The sequence below is a fragment of the Plectropomus leopardus genome, chromosome 6 (genome assembly GCF_026936395.1).
Source record: "Plectropomus leopardus strain MGB_pleo_1.0 chromosome 6, ASM2693639v1, whole genome shotgun sequence".
NCBI classification, from domain to species: Eukaryota; Metazoa; Chordata; class Actinopteri; order Perciformes; family Serranidae; genus Plectropomus; species Plectropomus leopardus.
In genome coordinates this window covers 27,624,502-27,648,117 of record NC_142181.1, presented here as the reverse complement: position 1 = coordinate 27,648,117, position 23,616 = coordinate 27,624,502, and the positions used below count along the sequence as shown (strand labels likewise).

At 37.5% G+C, this 23,616-nt stretch overlaps 1 protein-coding gene across 1 annotated transcript in view; it reads right to left on the bottom strand.

Annotated features, from left to right (window-relative positions):
- b3glcta (beta 3-glucosyltransferase a) overlaps positions 1-23,616 on the bottom strand; it is a 92,355-nt gene that overhangs the window by 8,425 nt on the left and 60,314 nt on the right. Inside the window, exons 5-11 of the mRNA XM_042487441.2 lie at positions 22,376-22,452; positions 21,547-21,658; positions 18,591-18,727; positions 18,389-18,452; positions 16,270-16,401; positions 11,018-11,087; positions 8,224-8,337 (exon numbers count right to left, since the gene is read on the bottom strand). Of these exons, the coding sequence (XP_042343375.2) occupies positions 8,224-8,337; positions 11,018-11,087; positions 16,270-16,401; positions 18,389-18,452; positions 18,591-18,727; positions 21,547-21,658; positions 22,376-22,452 (706 nt within the window). The remainder of the gene's footprint in view (positions 1-8,223; positions 8,338-11,017; positions 11,088-16,269; positions 16,402-18,388; positions 18,453-18,590; positions 18,728-21,546; positions 21,659-22,375; positions 22,453-23,616) is intronic.

Here is a 23,616-nt window from a genome sequence, read left to right as displayed (position 1 = left end):
AAGGTCTGAGCAGTCTATAAAAATGCAAAGATCTCAAAAATCACACTCTTGTTCTCTGGCTCTTCTATTGTTCATGCTTCTTGCTCTTGAATCATTGAGGACAGAAACTTTGCCCGTAAATAGCTGTGTCCCCCTCAAACAAATGCGCAAAAGGTCTGATCCAACTAACCATGGAGAAAGACATTACAATACCAACTCAAGCTGAGTTTGACGTTTGGAAGTTGACCATGTCTGCCAGCGGATGGCCTGTTTATTGATGCAAGACTTTTTAAGAAATTATTTCCTCTCACACTCTTTCCTAGTGCTTCATAAACTCTAAACTGCTAATAGTACAATTATTGATTAAAATTCAAATTAATTGCTACAAATCAAGGATATCAGTTACACATTTTACCTGCTCTACACATTGGTCTGTCCTTCATTCATAAATTGTTCATCCTTGTATTCAGTGTACATTTATTCATCATTTATTTCTCATTTATTTATTTTCATTGGTCTGTTTAGTGGCTGTGTATTAGTAGTATTAGTATTAATAAACATTTAAATTATAAAGAACTGGATCAGGTGATTTGTGTATGAAATATAAAGGTCACTGTACACCTGAGCCAAGAACTCGTAGCAGCCTTCAGATTATGAAACTAAGTTCATTAATTGGCTATCAGCCCTCCCTTTTCAGAACCGGTGGTGCCCTGAGGTGAATTAATATCATCATTGAATGAAACCTGAATAAATAGATCACAATGATTTTAAAAAGAGCCTCTAGATGGCAATTAGTATATGTATTGTCATTGTGAGATGTAATGTTTTGCAAAAATTACAACAGTATATGTGTACCTCTATGCATGGTAAATGAATGGATAAAATGATCTAAATGTATGTGGTCTTCAAGAATGCAGAGGAGAAAAATTGTGTATGAGAATCACGAAGAGGAGCGAGACAGCTCCCCAGGCTTCAGTTTCATTACTGCTACAAAGTCAACATGTTAACGCAACGCTTTGTTAAAGTATATTAGCTCTGCATTAAATATCTATTAGGGTACATTTAATTTTGAAATGTTTGTTTTGTTTGCTCCTTTAATCACAGTTTCAGAGTGTTTGTCTTCCCCAAGGAATGCAGGGGATGAGGTAAAATGACCAGTTGGTACCACATTATATATTTTCAATATATTATATAGCGTATATAATATATTTTTTCTTTCTGTTTGTGGTTGATGGTGTTAATTCAAAGAATGTAATACTTGTAAAAGAGGCAGAATTCAAGTACATGTTCTCTACATTCCTATAATTGCTTATACACCTACATTCATGGCTGCTATAATGAAAATATAATGGTTTTCATCCCACGTTTTGTTAACAGTTTTTATTCTGCTCTAAATTTATTGGCTACCTTGAAACTCTAAACACTCTCTTCAAACAATACAAAAATGCTGCAAATTACAAATATTAGTGACATAGTTTAAAGACTTGGCTCTCAAAATGCTGGCACATCAAGTAAATCAATGGAGTCAGTGGAAGGTGAAAAAATAAAGACCAATGGTGGTGACTACAGATTCCTGACATATTGATGCCTGTTGACTGTTGATGAACTCCATGGCTGCTCTCAGCAATCATTAGCATAAACCTTAAGGTCTTAGAAAAAGAGCAGAAAGAAGAAACCGAAAGAAAACAAATCTATGCATGTCCTGACTTTAACTCAATTTTAGTCCGATAAGTGATTCAGTATCATGCGGGTATTTGGTACAGAGGGATAGATAAACTGCTTTTTTCCATTTGACCTCAATGATATACACTTTCAATGTTTGCTTAATTTATTACCACAGTGGCCAGTGGTTTTATTTTGTATTCCTGACTGACTCCACTGCATATTTGTTTTTAATGATAGAGATAATACTATCATATTATGTATATTATCATATTTTTCTTCTCTGTTGTCATGGTGTTTTCTAATCAAGGGCCAGTCACCTTGACATGCACAGTATTACATTTCAGCAGCTCTCATTTAAAACAATGACACAAAGATGGACTTTGATGATGTATCGAGAGATCTATCACAGATGATAATCTCTGATGTAACAGTAGAAATCATGTTCATGAAAGAGTTGTTCTATTCTCAGTCTGTTAAGTAACGTTTATTCATTTTGTGTCATTTCATTCTAATAAAATAGCTTCAACTTATGCTGGCTAACTTATGGTTAACTTGCTAACCTACCATAACACTGTGTCCTAACTGGATATGACATGAGTGAGCAACAGTAACTAAATCAGTCTGACTGCATTGTTTTCTATTGCAATGTCTTAATGGGCCGTAAGAGGCACAGCACAAGGTGGCTTGCCATTTTGAGCTGGACTTTGGTCAGATACTTCTGTCACTCACATTGAAAGTGCCAACACTGATGAGGAACAACTGTGAGGTCAAAATGAAGAGTTATCTGCTCAGTACCTCCTCCTTACACTACAAAAACCTGAATAAGGTGGCAGCTGGCTGGAGGAGCACTGACAGGTAGCTCAATGTAGCTCAACATTATAAATAACTTCATGAACATGGTGATTGTATACTACGATTGTATATTAGCTTGGTGGCTTGCTGTCACTAGTTACAATAGCAAATCATAATTAGCTGGATCGATATTAAAATATCACATCAATAAATTAGGTCTCTACTGGATTACTGTTTTGCAAAATAGCATGCAATAAATGAAACCATATGTGTGTGTATTGCAAAAAAAATGCTGTATTACTGCTTTTGACTATAATTCAGTGACACTGTTATGATTCATCTGGTGTTTATTCATCTGAGCAACTAGAGAGGGTAAAGTGGATTTGATGCCATTGACAGATGACCAAATGAAACATTGTGTTTTCTTGAATAAAATTACAATGGTATCTGTGTTTGAAATTGTTGGAAACATTTGGAATAATGTAGGTACACAGGCATTTTCAGGCACTTTAATGCACACATTTCACATACTATATGCTTAAAATCTACCTTTTTCTACATCAGACTCAAACCACTGTGATCCAATCTTGTGTATGTATTGCGGGATGTAAATACCATTATGGGTGGTCTGTTTGATTGACAGTATGCATAGTTACTAAACTGAGAGTAGCTTCAGTATCTGACTGCTTCCCAAACGAGAGAAAATCCTCCTGCCTTGATGATGGACGATGGACTGCTGCCAAACTTCTAACACTCAATTGATGTCTCCCAAATGTAAAAATACAGGCATGCAGTGATAGGTAAAATTCAAGAAAAATAAGATATTTTCTCCAAAATGATCTATGGGTAATACTTATCCAGCACTGGTTTCACAAAATTTTAACACAATTTATCTGAGGAGAAGAGCAGAGCCACGGCTTTGTCTGGAGTAAGACATCAAATTTACAGGCAAGTTACACCAACTGGGTTAGGTAACATGTCGAGTTATGCAAATGAGTACGTTTGAGAAGCCAGACAACTTCCACTTAATTTTTTTCTGTCATGGCATAACCAGCTGCCAGCCTGTCAGCTTGGCAGTGTGCAAACTGTGAATGGGAGCGCACATCATCTCTTACCCTGACCCCACTATCTGTCGCGTGGTGGGAGAATATCACAACAAACATCATGTAATAATGTAGAATATTAATGTTGCTCTGCTTAGTGAAATCAGAATCAGAATAAGATTTATTACCAAGCAGTTTTTCACCTACAGGTGCATGTGTTAAACACACAATAAATATATTAAGAGGAAATAGAAATAAAGGCAAATTAACAGTCAGGGGCATAAATATAAAATACGATACAATAAAACAATACAATAAAAATATGGGAGAAAAAACAACTTAAAAAAAACTAATATAACAAATATGAAAAATATGGCTGCTTAGAATAAGAAAGCTGTGCAGTTTTTGCAGGATGTAAAGAAATATTACTTGGGCGATGTGCAAAAATTCACTGGACAGCAAAGATGTGCAATGAACAGACAACAGTCTACTAAATCTTTAGGTCAGAATAAGTTACCAGCTTGTGTACTGACTAGAGATGCAAGAAAAAGTCAGTCAATTAATATTTCAAACAAAAATGCCAAACATTTGTCAAATGTCAAGATATGACACGTTAACTAGCTATATATCATATCATAGTAAACTTAATATCTTTAACTGTTAGTCCAGTAGGTCTAAAACACGCTATTTGCATAGATCTCCTTGTGCTGTGGGAAAATTAGAACAGATATTTTTACTGTTTTCTGACATCCCACAGACCACATGGTTGATTAAATTGAGAAAATAGTCTGCAGAATCATCAAAATGATAGTTACTTGCAGCCATTTTATCTACTTTATTTAATGTTATCTACTATAGCAGCTCTGCAATACATCTTGTGAGGCTATAATGTTTTCTTTACTTCTGTCCAACATATCAAAGTGGACTCAACTATATTCAGTGTTGTTTTCTATATTGTTTTCCTGTCATGTGTGTAAATGCAGGCAGATGTGATATTAGAAGCACCTTTCTGTATAATGCAAACTAGTACCACACCATCAATGTGATGAAAAACATATAGTTAGTGTGTCTATATAGTACCCATCGTCTAGTGAGAGAATTAGAGTATGTAAACAAAAAAGCAGCCAGTTTAATTATGTGTTTAAACCATGGGGTATCATTAAAGTGAAAAATGTGCAACTATGTAGATGTCCAATCGGTAGTGATGGTGCAAGTAGTTGATTGAAAAAATAAATTCCTGTGTGTACTTTATTGATTGAGGAAGCTGAGTTTGCAGCTACAAAATCTGTTGTTCCTCTTGCATCCAGTGCCGTATTTGACATGACAGTGACGCATTCAGGGGAAGAAAATAACTACAGGCTATTTCAGCTCACCATTATGTGTTCTACATGCAGCTCAAACACAGAAACCTACTTGTTGTCTTCTCCTGTCTTACAAACTATGTTTCAAACAGCAAAAATGGCAGCGCAAAATATGAGTGCAGAGGGTATTATGGGTGAGGATACATTTTACAGCGTTTTGGCTGACTCAGATTTTCAACCAAGTTTATTCAAGCAAGAGTGAATGGCTAAAGAAATGTAGTGGAGAGAGGCCGAGGCTGTGGCTGCATAAGCCATGCATAAGGTTATGGCCGGCACTGACCCTCCAGAACCTGAGCAGCCGTAAGCAAACACCAACTGGTGGTGTCTTTGCTCATATTGCCCTCCGATGCCAACAGAAACGGAATCATTCTGCTTCAATGAATTCCATTATGGGCGTTTTTTGTTAGACACCGACCCCAACCCTGAGAGAGCACATGTGTGCAGTAATATGAAAGTTTTACTTCTCACATGCAGAGAGATGTGCTCGAGAGCTTTTTCAGGATCCCAAAGATAAACTGGTACAGACAACATTTTTGGGCAAAGAGTTCAGATGACCACTGAGTGAGTATTTTTGTCACTTTGGCCTTTGGAAGCTTGCATGCAATGTATTTTGGTACACATAGGCACTGCTGGCATGGCTCCGCAAGCAGAACTCAGCTTTCTCAGTCAATTTAGCACACACTGAGAATATTTATTGCTTTAATTGACAAGATTTACCATCAAAACTTATTGCTCATCCATATAAAGGTGGCAAAAAATTCCCTATAAATGTAAATTCAGCAAGTCTTAGTCTGAACATTTTTAACCTATACTAAACCTTAATCAGTTATTCCATGTATGATACAATTATTTCTTAGGGATTCCACTGTTCCTTTTCTTTTCTTTTCTTTTTTTTTAAAATCTAAAGCAGGCTGGTTTCAGTCAAATGTGGCCCGACTCCAAACAATTACACATTAGTGACGCCTCCTCAGCTGCAGAGTGGCACTGAGTGGCCCCGGGGATTGCACTGTCACCTTCCTTTTACTCTGCACATGTCACACTTCCAACTGCACACCAGGTAAGCCATCTCAAGACGTTCTGCAGTTATGAAACTACATCATCATAACAACCAGTATACTGTATCCTGGCCTCACTGAAATATCTAATAAAAGTGCTGCAGATTTCTGCTGCTGTCATGTGGTCTGCTGATGACGATAACATCATGCATGACACATCTTTTTAAATCTGATCAAACTTTCTTAAACCTGATCAAACTTTATTTAATTAAATTCATCAAAAAATCTACTCCTATGAAATTTTATAAATAAAGCAAAGATACAGTATTCCCAAAATCTGGGAGCATTGACAGCTGGTGCAAGAAGACTATCTGTAGTTCAGTGTCAGGAAGGCAAAGAGCTGGTAGTGGATTTGTAACAAAGCGAGAAGCCGCTGAGACCTGTCACTATCCACAGCGAGGAGGTGGAGATGAGGTGGCCCTCAAGGACAGAGGTTGCATATCAACAACAAACCAGACAGATAACAGAGTGACTTTACAAGAAAAGGTTGACTTTCATTCCTGACGAGGCTAAGCTCTGCAACAGACTCGTCCGCACGTTCCAGCAAGTAGCCGGTGGCAGTTTGCATCCTTCACTGCTTCAATGTAAAGAGGTCCCTGTTAAAGAACTGAGCTGCCTGGAGACAGTAACTGAAGGGGGGCTGGAGGCTAAAACCAGATTTGTTCCAACCAAAACCCTCACCCCACTGAAGAGTGGCTGCAGCCGATGCATCACCCCATTAAGGTGCTACACAAGAGTTTTTAGGTGCCGTTTTGTGCCATCAGACTGTGAAATAATTTGCACCCAAATGGCCGCTGGCTCAGACAACCAGGAGGGTGCTGAAGCAGAGAGCTGCCGCTGTCTTTACAAACTACCCCAGATCGCTTTGAGCGGTCTGATGCTCCATGTTCTCGTACTTGTTTCTGATCATCATGTATTATGCATTTCTAGCATCGAGCGTCTTCCTCGGGAGAAGCTGAAGGATGTTATTGTGGTAAAGCTCCTCCTGAGGGATCACCACACTCTTATACCAGCTTGGGGAAGTTTTTTTCTTTCCAGAGAAGCCTGGACTGTTCCAGGGTTTCCCACTCAGCCGTATCTGGTGCACCTATAGGGAGCCGCCTTTGGGCTTTGTTACCAGGTGCAGCCTCTGAATGCAGAGGAGCAGTGCTCATTAACTCTGTGCTCTTGATTTAATTCTTGATTTTTTTTTTTTGTCTGCATCATTTTATGAGGTAAAAATACTTAAGACGTCTTGTGTGTTGTTTTAAATGTAATTCCCAAATCTCTAATTCCAATATCTATGATAACACCTCAGTTCTTGTCTACAATTTAAAATCAGGCTCTCTGAATCTGTAGAACAGTTAGTCATTTTAGGAAATAAGCAAAATTGCCTTTCTTGCAAGAAGTCAAATGAGAAGATAAATACCACTCTCATATCAAAGCACTTATACACATGTTGTGTTTTTGCACCCTAAAATCCATTTTCAAGAGCAAAGCTGTTGTGGCATGCGATCGGAACAATCGATCACTGCTGGTATCAGTCCATAATAAATATGAAGAGAAAGTTATAGTTTTAGTGCAGAGCTATGCAGAGCCTCATATCTGCCGCAAGGACATATTTTAGGCCTAATACACAGTTTAAAAAAACAACTCTAGAGGAGGATCATCTCCAAACTTGGGATTTCTGGTGAGCACAGTGCTGATTATGGTCTTAGCAACTCAGAGGTTGGCACAGAGAAACACCCACTGCCTGTTTTCCAGACGGTTAAAGATGTGGCATGTGTCCTGGACCTAAAAGTGGGATCACTCATTTCATCCAACTCCAGCCAAGAAAGCATGAAACATGTTTTAAAAATGACTATTTATTTGAACAATACTTGTCCCTGGTATAATAGTTTGAAAAGACAGCGGCGACAGCGAGTCTGACAAAGTTCAACAGGTTCATGTGTGCCATGGTTAAAAATAAACTAATACAAGTGATGAAATGAACTAATGTCGGATTATCGGAGGCAAACATTTCATTAAATACTGACAGTCCCACAGTCTGTGGAAATCAGCAGGGGATGTTGGCCAAGATTGTGGTGAGTAAATGTGCAGTTTATAGCTCTCAGCCTGAGTGAAGCTCCTCAAATTCAAGAACAAACAGACAGCACAGACCCATTCATCACCTTATTCTGAGAAGCCATATAAACACAAAAGCACGCAAAAAAACAAAAAATGCCCATTTCATTTTTCATGTAGCTTTACATATGGAGCTGACCCTGCACATTTAGCCAAGGCCAGTAACTGTTTCTGTTGTTGCACCTGAGGCTGAAGGATTTAAGCCTTTAATAAAGGAGCACTTACCTCTTTCAGTGTTTGGAACTCCTAAATTAATGGTTGGTATTGAAGTATCAGCATAGTCACTGTAGTACTCTAAAAAGAAGGCATCCTTTTCCCACGTCTTCTTTATCACTGGAACTAGAGCAAAGGGGAGAAAAATCAATAGTGCTCACTAAGTTTCACAATAAGCAGCCCTCTGGTTCTCTGCATTGTAGGCTTCCCTGAGCCAATGACAATTTCATATTTATTAAAATACATGGTTTGTCTGATGCTTCTGGTAAAATATTCTATTTAGGACCACTGAGGCAGTTCCTAAAGAAATAAATCATCAATAGATACAAGAGTGGAAATAAAAGAGAAAACTAGGATAAAATGTTAATCTTCTTAAATCCTCTGACCCTGTTGAAGATAACTTGAAAATCAGAAGAAGAAAAAAATCAGGACTTATGTATAATACTGTGTATTACAGTTTGGAGTTCCATTAGTCTTATTTATGGTTATAAAAATCAACACTTTCTCATGCTGCCAAACAAAAAAACATCAGTTTCAGCATTTTTTTTATTTTTATTTTTAAGTTTTCTGGTAGATTTGATTTGGGAACTGACTGATGAGATCTGGAGGTTTTGTGATGAGTTTCTGCCTTTTGGAGTCCAGAGTGTATGTGGACTGAGAAACACAGAATACCCAGAGATCTGCAGCAGCAGCAGCAGCAGCAGCTCCAGGCTGTGTTCAACTCTCATAAATCAACAAAAGTGAATCAGAGTGGCATATCTAACACTGAAAGAATGAACCACAAAACGTTGAGTTGGCTGGCCTTCACTGCCTCTAAAGGCTCTTAGAATTGAACTCACCAAAACAGTAGGTACAATTAAGCACCAAATACTGTTAAAGTTAAAGTGCATCATGCAGGGCAAACGCTGATTGCCTGCTGTACTGTTGTAGCCAATCAATAGATGTTAAGGAGCAGTTTGAAAAAAGATAAGCAGCCTACACATCTTAAAAGAAAAAAACACAACCTACACATTAAACGTATAAAAAGGCATACAGAAAAGTAAAACTTTTTATGAGACTATTGGTGGAGTTATATACCAACATGAGATGTATTAAAGTTTTTGCAAGAATGTCTTATTATAGAAAACAGAATGGGAAGAGAACGGTGAATGAACTTAGTATTTTAGCAAAAAATGTACCCTTTGTATGAGTAATACAAGTCACATAACTACTGTACACTGTACAGTGACATAATGTCACAACATTCACTTATATCTGGAATGTACACTGTATGACGTGAGACCTTGATCTTACTTGAAACTGAAATCTCTGAAACGGACTTGAGAAAGGTAAGAGAACATAATTATTAGTCTTAAATTATGTTTACTTTATATATGATTTTTAATTTTAATGAAAATGTAGTTGTATAAACTTATTTTGTGAAGCTATAGCCTAAAAATCACCAGCTGAAATTAACTTGTTTTGTCATGACACATAATCTTATAAAGTCTGACTAACTTGGTTTAATTTAATAATGCAAGTTTAATTAAAGTTGCTAACACCTAGTAAGAAAAACACCTAGAAAGGAAAGAAATAAAACAAAATTTTAAGGAATCTTAACTATTAGTAGTTATATTCATTTACATTTTTCAAGGCAATTGATTTTCTAGATATTTTTTAAAGTAAGATCTACTTGTCAGATTCTACAGTGTGACAGAGGCAAAGCTTTCTTCAGTTTGATGCACGTTATTTGTGTTAAAGGCTATTAATATTTTATTTTATAGATTTATCTGTACTATCTTCCCCATGTAGGAATTAAATCTGGATCATCACACACACACACACACACACACACACACACACACACACACACACACACACACACACACACACACACACACACACACACACACACACACACAAAACGAATGGAGGCCTGTGTTTTCTATTTCTTCTTTGACGGTTAAATGACTAAAAAAACAACAACTAACACTTGAGCTATGTAGGTTGAAGTTTCTGAGACAGTAACAGAACTAACATGAGATACCATACAAAGAAAAAGGAGAGAAAATCACTGCAACAATTTCCAAATGAACTCTACATTAATATATTAAATAGATGAATGTACATTTTCGTCCCCATATCACTGTTTTTGTTCTATATAATCAATACAGAGACAGAAGATGAAAAGAGCCTTAACACTTAGTGACATCGTAAATTAAATACACAGCTCTCACATGTCTATTGCTTATTGATCAGAGCTAACCTTTGATATATAAATCTAATATTCATTTCATTTTGTCTACATTTTAAACTGATAATGGCAGCTTGCCAGAGGAAATGGTAATTAAAGTAATTAGTGCAATTACTTTTGAGCACCACTCTTTGAATGTAGCGTACAATTTGTCTGATCCCTCTGAAATGAATCTGAAGTTTGATCTACTGACTGAACCCACTACATTTTTATCAGGTTAAAAGAGATGCAGCTTAATGTCAGAAGAGCTTGGAAATAAATGACTTAACATCAGTAAGTGATTTCTTAACATCCGCAGGAATGTTGGATGATCATGCATTTCCAGCGTCAAGGGGGGCACGCAGTTAAGTACTTCAAGGTATTTTTTTGCCTCACTACTATTAAATCCTTTCAGACATGACAGTGGAATAATTCAGAGAAAGATATAATTACGATACTAAGGAAAAGCTCTTATACAGTCACACATGTCAAAGGTAAAACAAACCCATTTAGTTTTAACAACAGGACAAAAAGCAGGCACTACTTAAAGGGAAATTGTGCATCCTTGGTGGATTCTGTAAGAGTGTGACTTACCTCTTTCACTGTGAAACTTCTTGCACGTTTTCACAGCCACAAATATATCTTCTTTATTTACAGGCTCCTCCTTTGATGAAAATACAAGACATGAATCAGAGAAAATGTTCACATAACCATTCCACATAAATCACATTTCTACTTCATATGCTGCCAAATGGTTGAAATTGAGTTTTCCAGGCATTATTAAGTGTCTAAGTGATCAGTGGGAGTTGTTATCTTCACAGCGAAATTAGAATTGGATATTTCTGTAAATGGTCTGAGGTCATTTGGCCCTCTGATTGTCTTTGGTTCTCCCTATGAAACTATAGACACACAGCAGCTGATAACACTGCAGCATACGTAAAAGATTCAGCACGTTATGCTGAATTGGGTGTACATTTGCAAAATGTAAAAGCCTCTGGAATAAAAAGACAAGCAACAAGTGAGAGTGGAAAAGATGATAAATTAAATCAAAAAGAATGTAAAACTAAAAACTGAACATCTCTGCGTGCATCTCTGAGCCCTTTGTTACCACATAGAGCCAAAAATGGAAGAGGCTTGTGTTTCTTTTTTCACAAGCTCAAACAGTCACACAGAAAGATTCACTAAATCAACAACAGACAGAAAGCATTAAAAATGTACGCTACACTAAAAATGTCATCAGCTGCTACACAAACCATCACTCTTCCAAAAACATTTGTAGACAGGATGTGATGTACAGTAACAATCTCTTGTGCCCTGATAAGGCCTGAGCACCACTTAGAAACCAAAAGCAGGAAATTTAAACAATAATGTACAAATTAGGGCTGCAGCCAAGGATTATTTTAATTATTCCATTCATTTACTGTTAAGAAACAAATGCTTGTTGTATTTACACATTCAGCAGTTAAAGAGCATCATCAGTTTTAATTTGGAGTCCAATATTGACTCTCCTTTTTGGTCTTTGCCAACTCCTGAGGGAAATATCGGCCTATTTAGCTAATTATTGCTCCACTATTGGTGAGTTCCATTTCCCACTCAGCCATTGTTAGCGATTTCAGTTGAAAACAATGCATTATGTTGTATTTTGTGCATGCATACAGTCTGTAATTGCAACTGGAGCGCCCCCTTAAGTCAGATGCCTGACCATATATAAAGATGGACAACATGACAGTTCCCCTTAAATGTAGCTTTTCAGTCTGGATCGCCCCCTGGTGTCTGACTACAGTATAGGTCATAACGCCCTCCCCTCCATGTTAGTGAATGAGATCAAACTAAAGACTCAAAATACACCCCAAATAAATGATTACCCTGCTGTTTGTTTAAGTGATCACTTTTATGGTATATAAGTTCACTTTTAATTTAATTTGATACTATAAAAAGGGGAATTTCTGCCATGACTGACAGCTATGACAGCCAATCCATGCGCTCGCGTTCAATGGGGCTGCTTGCGATTGGTTGAACAGGGTGTTTTATGTGGGAAATGCCCATACCGCAGAAAACTGTGCAGCACAGACTCTGGCTCCAAATGATGTCACCAGCGCAAGATGGTAGCAGCTGTATCTGGGATATTTTAGTTTCACAGAGGCATAGCTGGGATTAGTGGGGAGGTGTTGTCCATCTTTCTATACAGTCTATGTGTCCACCAAATCAGTAAAAACAACAGAAAAATGATGGTGATAATGGTGATAAGTTAATCCGGACAAACGCCTCCATTTTACATTTGACAATCCTACTTCTTTGGAACCTAAAAATGTGGATCATACAGAGCAGCAGGCTGCACCTACAGCTGTTACATACCCATACCAATATCAGAAATGCCTTTAGATACTGCCTAAAATGCTGGATCAGGTATCGGCAAGTACATGAGTCTATGCACTCCTCTGAAATAATGCAATTTATGAATAAACTTAAAAGTAGTTTCACACTAGTTTTGTCAGACATAAATGATTCTTCACCACTTTAGTGCGGTGAGGAAGCATATATTTTGGGTGAATAGTATACCGTTGCAGTGCAGAACAGTGATGTAGTGGTTAGCACTGTAGGGGTTCCAGGTTTGAGTGTGCATGTTCTTCCTGTATATGCGTGGATGTTCTCCTGGCTTTCCAGACCCCCCTCCCAAAGTCCAAAGACATGCAGGTTAGGATGATTGGTGACTCTCAATTGGCTGTAGATGTGAATGTGAGCATGTCATCTGTCTCTATGTGTCAGTCCTGTGATAGTCTGACGACCTGTGCAGGGTGTACTGAAATAATGAATGAATAAATACTGTACTGTTAGCCTTCAGCAAAATGTCAGATTAGATAGTTCTATGACATTCATTCTCTATGCATTTGCTCATTTTTTACAAAGAAGAGCCATGTCATACAACTATGATAGGAATCATTCCATGTCCATACACGGTTTGTAGCAAACAGCTATTCATTTTTTTGAATGCAATGGTATTGGATAGGTCATCAGTATCAGCCGATACACAAGTTCAGAGATCAAAAAAGAAAAAAATGGTTTGGAACGTCTCTAGCAGCAAAAAGAGCTCTACAGTACTGAAAGACAGACAGGCAGCAACACATCCAAATATTACAGGATTGAGCACAGATGCTTTGTTGACCTAAGACCCCCCAAAACTCTATAAAGCTCAAAATACATTCTTATTGTGGCTTTTAGTTTTCTCATCAGACCATGTTGCCTCTTTTTATATTTGAACTCTATTTTACTCATTTTATAAAATGACTCACGTCTGATAAAAATTTGAGCCAGCATCTGTCCTGAAATGTCTTACAAGACGAGAGCAGCAACATCACTATAAGTTTATAGCCTGAAATAAAAGGGACATGTTTTGCTGCCGTGGCCACTTTGTTGATTGTCATCCTTTGCCTCCTTGAATCTGCCTCTTGAGACTCTTGACTCTTTGTTGACACTGCAGCCAAGTGCTGCCGTGGCCCCCACTTGGCAATTTTTCTCGCAAGTGTTTCGAACACTAGCCGATTACAAAATGTCCCCTCTTGTTTTGTATGAATGGAAACTTTTCCCTGAATACTTATTAAACCTGTGACCTTCACGTTTCTCCACTGGCTGCTCAAGCCTTTGTCTTGCTTTCTGGTCAAATAAATGTAGTTTTATGAGGATAGTGATTTCCATTGGGAGGTAAAAACCACATAAATATAACTCTGACATTCAGACTTAAAAAAAAACTTTAAAAATACCAAAACGTGTAAGACTCAAGACCACTTGCACATGCAGCATGTGATTTGAATCACTAAAGATCAGATTTTTTTCTCTGTCAAATCTAAGAAGGGAGAAAAAACTAATCAGAATTGGGACACTGCAATTCTGACATCCCAAAATTCAACTCACCTTGTCCGCTTTTAACAAGGCTACAGTCACGTACACATCTGAGCACACATCCGTTCTTCTCAACTTTATTGATCGTTTAAGGGTGCATGTGAGGTAAACAACCGCCAGCAAAAGGATGGCTGACCGTCCTGATCAGCTCACAAAACAATGTTCTTTCAACCAGAGCAAACATAATACGAACAATGGATCATGTGGCACAGCATGCTTATAATAACACTCCAAGATGGTCTGAAAAATAATACACTAACATTAAAAGTGTTACAATAAACCCAAGAGCAGTCATGATTTAAGCAAACTAAAATTGCTACTTCTATCTGACACTGAAAGTACTGAGCCTCTATACTTTGTGACCTGATCATTGTATGTTTTTCCTCAGCCACACCCACTCACTGGCTCCCACTCAGATGCAACAAAATATCAAGCATGAACTCAAGACAGCGCCAATTATTTCCTGCAGGATTATTCTAAAGTAAGACTCTGCCTGCCTCCTGACAATTCTCCCTCGCACATAAAACAGACTGCAATGAGTTTTCTCGGTATTTTCTGAGATACAGCAAACGACACGAGATCAATTACTGAAAATCATTACTAATGTTGTAAAGCTTTCGTTACAAAAAAAAGATGAGATATTTAAAAAATATAATATAGCTGCACCAGTTTCTGAGTCTTTTATAGTCATTATTCTGCTTAGTTTCATTTAAAGGTCCAGTGTGTAGGATTTAGGGGATTTAACAGACAGGGAATGTAATACAATAAGAATGTTTTCTTTAGTGTATAATCACCTGAAAATAAAAGTTACAGTGAGCCATGAGACAGTATCCCAGAGCTAACCACCAAACAGCTCATTATAGGACCATTTGTGTTTTTGCATTGTTATGTCACTGTAGTTTTCAACCCCTGCGAGACAATTTTGTCAAAAAACATTGATTTTTTTAACCTAAAACTGCATTATTCTGTGTTTTTACTGGTTTAGATCAGCTGGTCCGTTTGTTTTGGAGAGGAAGAGACCTCTGCAGATAATTGGCTGCCTGTTAAAAAAACATCCCAAATGTCTCTTAAGATATCAGAGGAAAAAAAGGTGAGCACACATTAGCAGGTGATGGGCTTTTTATGTTCCAACATGTTAAGCAGCAAAAAAAAAAAAAAATTAAATGTAAAATGGCTTCATTGAGTGTTTTTACTGGTTTAAATCAATTGGTCTAAATGTATCACAAAACATGTGGAATGATTTATGTTTTTTTTGTGACAAATACAATCACTGTGTTCATGTCAGAAAATGCTGATGAGCACGAGTGTAAGATGGCTGAAGAGATGACGGGGATAAAGGAGGAGAAACTGGGAGCTGGTTAGTCACCAGCTGGGTACAACATGAATTTGCATGAAAATTGTGATTTCCTTATTCCAGAAATAATGAACAGAATAATCGAACAGAAGAAGATTATCCAAAGACCTGTTAAAACTTCTTCTAATGTTAGTAGAAGCTGATACACATTCAATGTTAGAGATGAATGAACTTGAATGCATTTAGAGGAGTTTCAAAAACAAGTTTAAAAAAAGGCACACGTAACTCCATATAATTTGAGGACACAAATGGATGTTGCTTAGCGATGGAGGAGAATTTCTCTCTTGGAGGAACTGAATCAAACTAAGCGAGCAAACAAACCAAAGACTCCTATATTTTTAGCTTAATGGACAATGTTCTACTGAACGGTGTATGAAGGGCAATAACGTCCAAGGCCATACTGCATCATGAAATATTGGTGCTGCTTCGATGCGGCCGTGAGCTCGAAGGCTGACGGCTGGCCGTATATCATACATCACAGAACTGCAAACATCTTACAGTGAAGCTCCCTCTGTTTTATATTTTATTTTGTGCTTCGACATTTCCTGGGAATTGAGGTCTATCTAATTGATCTGCACACAGATCAGATACTCACACAGAGAGGTGGCTCTGCACTCAGAGTGGTGGCACAGTGGTGGGTCTGAGGAGAGTCCTCCGGCTCAGTGCACAGCTCGGGAACAGCAGTGAGATGTGGACCATTCCCGTTGTCCCAGATATACAGGGCGACCTAGAATAACACAGATTGATCAGGGTGTCTACAGGTATCAAGACACTTCTCCTTAATGCTTTTAAAAACCTCTTAAAGATCATATTTAACCAAATTTAAGACTGTTTTTTGGATGAATCATCTTTTTCTTACTCAAGCATTGGAGGTAAGAATAAATGTAAATATATGTGGTCCTGCAAAGGTAGATTTTATATAGAAATATGGTTATTAAAATGGGTTACTTTAATCCGCATTTTGCAAATGGGTAAAAAGACTGTGTTAGGTTCAGTCATAGGTTTAAAGATCTATTACATCAGAATTTTTTTATGCAAAAGAGCTTTACTTAATTGACAAAAAGAAATCGTCCCCTTAAAACCTGGAGCACTATCACTTTTTGTATGCTGCTTTCAGACATATTTCACAAGTATCTAAACCTTTGAACCCTGAGCAAACTGGTTTGATTTCCTTCAGAAACATGGGAAAAAGGCAATGAGCAACTGGGTAAGAAATGTATGACAAATTGCCAGAAATAGGTAGATTTTGAAAACTATTTTAAAAAGGCTAGGAAAAAATGTCAAGGTGAAAATGCTAAGGAAAAATGTCTTGGGGGGGGGGGGAGCTAGAGGAAAAACTATATTCAAAATGATCATTATTACATATTAATACACCATAGAATTTCTGTATTTTTAAGCACTTTTTGTGAGTCATTTCCTTGTTTGTTTGTTATTTTTCATTTGTTTGTGGTTGTTTTCTTAGACTAATTTTCAGGTTATTTGCTTGTAATTTCTTACTTATTTTTGGCTCATTACTTCTTTGGTTGCTCATTGCCTTCTTACCATGGTTTTAAGAGAAATCAAGCCAATTTGCTTAGGGTTCAAAGAGTTTAAAGTAATTTAAGACCTCCCAAAATCAGATGTAATGTAATTAACAACTTTAAAGGCCTTCTATCAATAAATTTTAATATAGGACACTTTAAAACTACATAAAGAAATGCAGACAGCCCTGCAGAATAAACAATCTTTCAGATAATAATGCTTTATCATAAACGTAACAGAAGCGATGTTGGATGTTTTCTTTCTTTTTTTTAACAATAAATAACAATTATTTTGCTCCCACAAAAAACTCCAGTGAGAAAATGTTCTATTTAAGATGACTAACAAAAGATATAAGAGGATGATGAAGGAGGAGAAATTGAGAGCCGGTGGGTTTACTGTACCTCTTTCTGAAGAAGAAAATAAAATCTAGGATTTAGTCGAACTATTCTACAGGGAAAGATCCAGACGTTACAGTAAAAGAATACATAATGAGGACAGTACAATCAGAGATGTCTGAATACTGGCAACTGTCTCACAGAATAAGGAAATACAGAAACTGGAAACTGTGATGTTCTGCCGCCTTACAGCCTGGAGCTAATCTACTGATTGACACGGAGGATTCATGCAATATTTGCCTGTAAATTTGCATATATGCTGTCTTTATTTTGACTTGCATGAGATTGCATGTGTATGTTTTTCATGTGCATCTGCAAAAAATCTGGCATTATTTTATCACAACTTAAAATTCCTTAATTCAGTTTGAGGCCTCAGCAGAAAAATTCCCCATCACATCCTGTTATTTTCACAAAAGAATATATAGTATTATAATTGAATCTCTAGGAGCGAACTCCTGCCATCTCTAACTGAGCCACCTTTTCCACACTGCACCCGATAAGTCTGATGTCGTGTTTACTCAACGAAATCCCTAGATGCCTCCCTGACTGAATTTCAGTGATAAAAATAAGAACCTCAATGCCGCACCGTGACAATTCTCCAAAGTAATGAGATTTCACTTCAAGGTTAGATGGATTTCATGCCTTGCGCTTTTTGTGCAAATAAATTACAGTAGGTCGCCGCTGGTTTGAGTGTGAGCAATGAGAAAATGGTTAGAAAATGGCTGAAAACCAGCAGCCTCATCATCACTTTCCATAGACAACAGGCCTGAATGTAACCAAATGTGCCTCATGTCTCACCTCATGTTTCAGATCAATGGTGAAGTCAGACTTAAGTGGCTCATCTTTCACTTTGTTTGCGAGCCTAAAATAACAAATCACAGATTTCTTTTGTTGAAGTATGCAATAAATACACAATATATCCTTTCAAGAAACATTAGTGCATTGATATAAACTGAATGACTCAATTTCACAGACAAACAGATTTACTGCACATACTCACCGAACAACAAGGGGGGTGCTTAGGACCCAAGCAGCGGCAAAATCTGGATATTTAAAGACGGAAGGATTCTCTGCAAACGCGTAGTGATGGATGATGGTCGACTCTTTGTCGTGGAGGGGCTTACCAAGAAACCACTCCTGATAAATGAGATGTAGGTAACAGGATGTCAGCATGAGTGCAGGTTACTTCTCTTTACATTGTGATGTTTGTCTTTAAAACACTTTTTATTGTTAAACAGGCCTAATTTGGGAGTTTTCAACACCACACTTGCCAGGAAATCGTTGAAATTCTCTGCGGTGACATAGTTTGTCACCGGCTGTGAAAATAATGAGATTTCTTGATAGGAAAAAGGTTCAAGAGAAACCAGATATTGTAGCCACAAAGGCTCTCATCATTACTGGCATATCCAAAGTATAAAAATCAATTTTTGAAAAAGAGTTTAGAGCATAGTGTCAATCTCACGCAACACGGCCAGAAAGTAAATAAGCTTCTTTGCCAAAATCAGTGGCTCACCCAGAAATTTTTAAGAGGGGCGGCCAGATAGGGCCACCAAAAATCTTGGGGTGTCACACTATAACCAAAAGCCATAACTGAATTTCAGGAATTCAATTATGCTGTTGTAGTTTAAAGTTGGAAACTTTCAATATGAGAGTTGATAAATTGGCATACTGACATACTTTGGTTTCTTATGGCACATATGAATACCCTAAAACCCTAAATTTTGTGTTTATATAATCCAGAGGTCAAAGAGCCCCTTTGAATATGGTTCTGCCAGTTGGTCCCTCACTAAAAATTATCTTTGGAGCATTATTTGCCACATGCCATCATGGTTGCATGGCATGTTGATAGGTCAACTAATTTGAAAAAAAAGATACTCATTCATGCTAGCTTAGAAGATGTGCGTGCGAACAGCCTCTTTCAGACTTAAATTAAAGTAGGTGGGTGGCAGCAATTGTACCTGTGGATAATGCCCCCTCCCCACCCCCCCACAGTGTCATGCTTTTGCTTTAAAAGATGGGATCATGTAGTCATTCTGCTAAAAAATGTTTTAATTGAATATTAAATACACATAGCAACAATAGTCACAACAACAGCCCCACTATAAAAATAACAGAAGATTATAAAGTTGAGGGTATTTTAGAAGTGCTTCACAGAGGTGTTCATTGAGGAAACAGTTTGCAGCACTGTCATTTAACATTGCATTATACTGAGCGGTGTTTTTGTCTTTCTTATCACGATACATGGCTGAGCACACTGCACTGCAACACCTGAGAGACAAGACTTTTCTTTAGGGCCCAAATGAATCATGAATGTTTCAAATCATTGTCTCCTCTTTCTCAGGAAAAGGTCATGGATAGCTTCACAATAATGACTTCCACCTCTGACCCTGGCCCGACCCCAACCACTGTGGCCTTATAGTCTCTGAATCAGTCCGCCTCTGAGGCCTCTGAAGGACTCCACTTCTGTGAACTTTTTAAAAGAAATGTTAAGACTAACTGCTTTTGCCTTGCTTTATTTGTTTTTTTACTTAAAGGGATAGTTTGGGATTTCTGAAGTGGGGTTGTATGAGATACTTATGTATAGTCATTATATTACATACAGTAGCTGGTGGTCCACGTGCTCCCGGTTTCAGAAACAGACAAATGCGCGCATGCCACAGCTCAGCATTACTATGCTGTATAGAGGGGTTGATATCAGAACATGTTTTAGCCACTTAAAAGTGGCCTACCTAAAAAATACACTATCAGTCTAGGTGGACGCTGTATTGAGAGTGTTTTCAACATGAAGTTTCATTTCAGTCGGATCGTATATCAGCCACTAACAGCACTTTGTGACCCAAAAAGCTGACCAGCGGTGGTGAGAAATGTAGTCCCAAAGGAAAAGGCTGTGAAAATACTCAAAATACAGCATCCACTTAGACAGATATTGATTTTATAAGTAGGCTTTTTTTTTTTTAAAAGTGGCTAAAATACGTTTTGATATCAACCCCTGTGGGGTTATCTGTCCGTCAACCACCAGCTACTGTATATACTACAATGACTATACATAAGTATCTCATAAAAGCCCCAATAAAAACAAGAACATAAGACAACAATAAATACATTTAAGACTGAAAATAACTTTTTAGCATGTTATTGTTAACTGTTGTCATTTCCAGTCTTAAATGTATTTATTGTTGTCTTCTCTTCTTGTTTTTATTGTTTGGTCTGCGCTGTTTTAATCTTGCTCTCTGAGGCAGTCTGTGCTGCATGCCATATGAAAGGTACCCTATAAATAACGATGAGGACCTGAGAGTGAAATACCATGCAGGGTCGAAATACTTCATGATGACATTAAAAAAGGTTTCAAGTTATTTCTGTGCAGAATTGTTTTAAGGCAAACTGAAGCAAACTTCACCATTTGCTTAGAAAAATGAATTATTTTTTCCTGAAGGCTTTACATCAAAGTGTAATTAGCATCACTTTTGGCCCTATTTCACTTGAAAGGCAGCTCAAACTTGTGTTATGAAGGCTTGTCAACAAGAACAAATAGCAAAACAAATCCCCATAAACCATAAAAATGCGCCAGTTATTTGGATTATTTTAAAAATTCATAAACGAACAAATTATTGATGGAGAAAGCTATTTTTCTAAGCTTGATTAAAGAGAAAATCTTTTCATAATGATTTTCTGACTGCAGCGTTTATCCAATATTTATATTCGACCTATCACACCAACACACATGCAAGAAAATAATTTCATGAGTGGAAGGACAGAGCTTAAATTAGGTTTACAGCAGAGACTGAAGTGACATGTGTGACAGGTTACACTGTGAGCTCGGCTGCTGATACTGTACTCTTAATTGAACCAATGATCAACTAGGCTGGAGCTCGCTGATGAATTTGGCAAAGAGAAACAGAGCAACAGACAGAGACACAAAGAGAGATTTTGGTTTAGAAGGAATATTATATACTTACTTTATTCTTGTCAAATTTTGCAAGGACCTGAACCAGCTTAGTCATCTTCACATTTGTTTCTTCCTCAAGAAATAAAATCCAGGATGAGTTTTTCCTGAAGGAGTGCGATAAGCTGAAGATGCACACAAAAAATAAAGTACGATCAAAACTTGAGTTAAATAACAAAAAAAGAATAAACGGAACATGCACAGAAAAGCTCTAAAAGACATTTTTTTTAAAAAATATTTTTTTATTTCAGTCCAGTCTGAGGAGCTATCTAACTGAGGCTCCTGACCCAGTCACATCAAGGCAGACACATTTTTTTCCCTAGAGGGCAGAAAGACAAAAAAAACACATCACAAGCACACAGACTTCTTTCAGGGAGGGCGGCTCTGTAATGATGTGAGTGCTTTTGGTGATCTGTGTCCTAAATCTTTATGATGGAAGAAGACAGCAGATTTATATGTTCTTCCACATCTCCCCGAAACAATTATCGAACACATATTGGATTCTTGAACAAGTCCAAGCATGTAGACGACTGTAACTAATGTTATTATCATGCTGTTCAGACCACTGGATAACTGCAGTAATAGGCTTATTGTTGCAGTTATAGACACATTAGGAAGGCATTTATCAGACTGTTAGGCAATCAATCACAGTTTTTGTGGAGGTAATTGCTTTCCGGCAATCTGTAGCCCTAAAAAGTGGCAGTCAAAATGTCCTCAAAACCAATATATAACCTCAAAAATCTCAACTGTAGAAAGGCACAATGTTTAGAACATTTTGTGCACATTTTGAATCTGTTTTTAATGACATGCTTGTTCGATCCTGAGAGTTCAGGGATACTCACTAAGGCAGCAGAGGAAGGATACTCCAATCTCCCTCGTTATCTGATAAAGTGTGAAGAAGCAAAACCACCGGTGGTTTCTGAAAAAAAAACAAAAAAAAACAGAGATACAGTGAATCTTATTAACTGTACTGCAGATACACAAAGCGAAAGACAGTAAAAGCAATTTCTCAGCAGCACAGTACCCGAGGGTGGGCTGCTGTTAAGAGATGCTATCTTGTAACTGAGACAGGCATGGTCCAAAACTGGCTCGTTACACTGCTGACCTTCCAGTCTCTTAAAGGAACTGTAGTTTTGCACATTTTAGCCTTTTTAATACAAATCACATATGCTCCACATTAAAGCTTACCATTATGCAATCCAGGCTGGCCAGTTTTACTTTTTTTAAAATATATTTTTCTAGTCTGAAGCAGTGCACTGTGGATGCGCAAATAAACTGCACTTAAGGGAGCTACAGTGTGCTGACCTTTTAGCATCTGCCTTAAACATTTTTAAGATTTGCATGACTACTGTGCTTTTTTCATGAATATATCTCTCTACCAATCTATCATGCAGGTTTTACTCGTGTGTACGACATAATGATCTATTAGCAGATTCTGCTAAAACTGGCTTGAGTTGATTAATCCATCTCAGTGAACATTAAGACTGCAGTTATTTCTGTTAATGTTACATTTTCACTGCATGGTAATGCAATTTGAAAAATCAATGCTGCTTGACCTCACAGCAATGTTGTGTAATGATGACAAGAATGAAAACAGACTGCAAAGTTGCAAAAGTCTGATAACGCTGGTGATTTTCTATATTCTTTTATGTGTCAGCAAATCCCATGAAAAGATCAAAACCAACAATAAATATATCATACAGCCACTGGCTGTGTTGTCAGAGTTCAATGTGCCACAGATCACCATTGTTGTTGAAAAACAGATCCCTGTTGCACTGACGTTTTCCTTTATCACCATGACTTTTCAAGATAATCCACAGACCTTGTGGTGAGCAGTTTCACTATTCTACTTTACCGTACTACACTTGCCAAACTGTACCACAGTGCTGAAGGGAGCATGCATCTTGTAACCACAAGAGAGTGGTTACAGCATGAGAGGATCCTCGGCTAAGCTGTAATGTTAGCTATCTCAGCGGTGCTAGGTGAGCTAGCAGTAGATGTACGCTTCCTTCTGCATTATGATGAGGTTGGCGGATGTAGATCAGGAGAGAGAAAATAGTTCCTACATGAAACTGCCCACAAC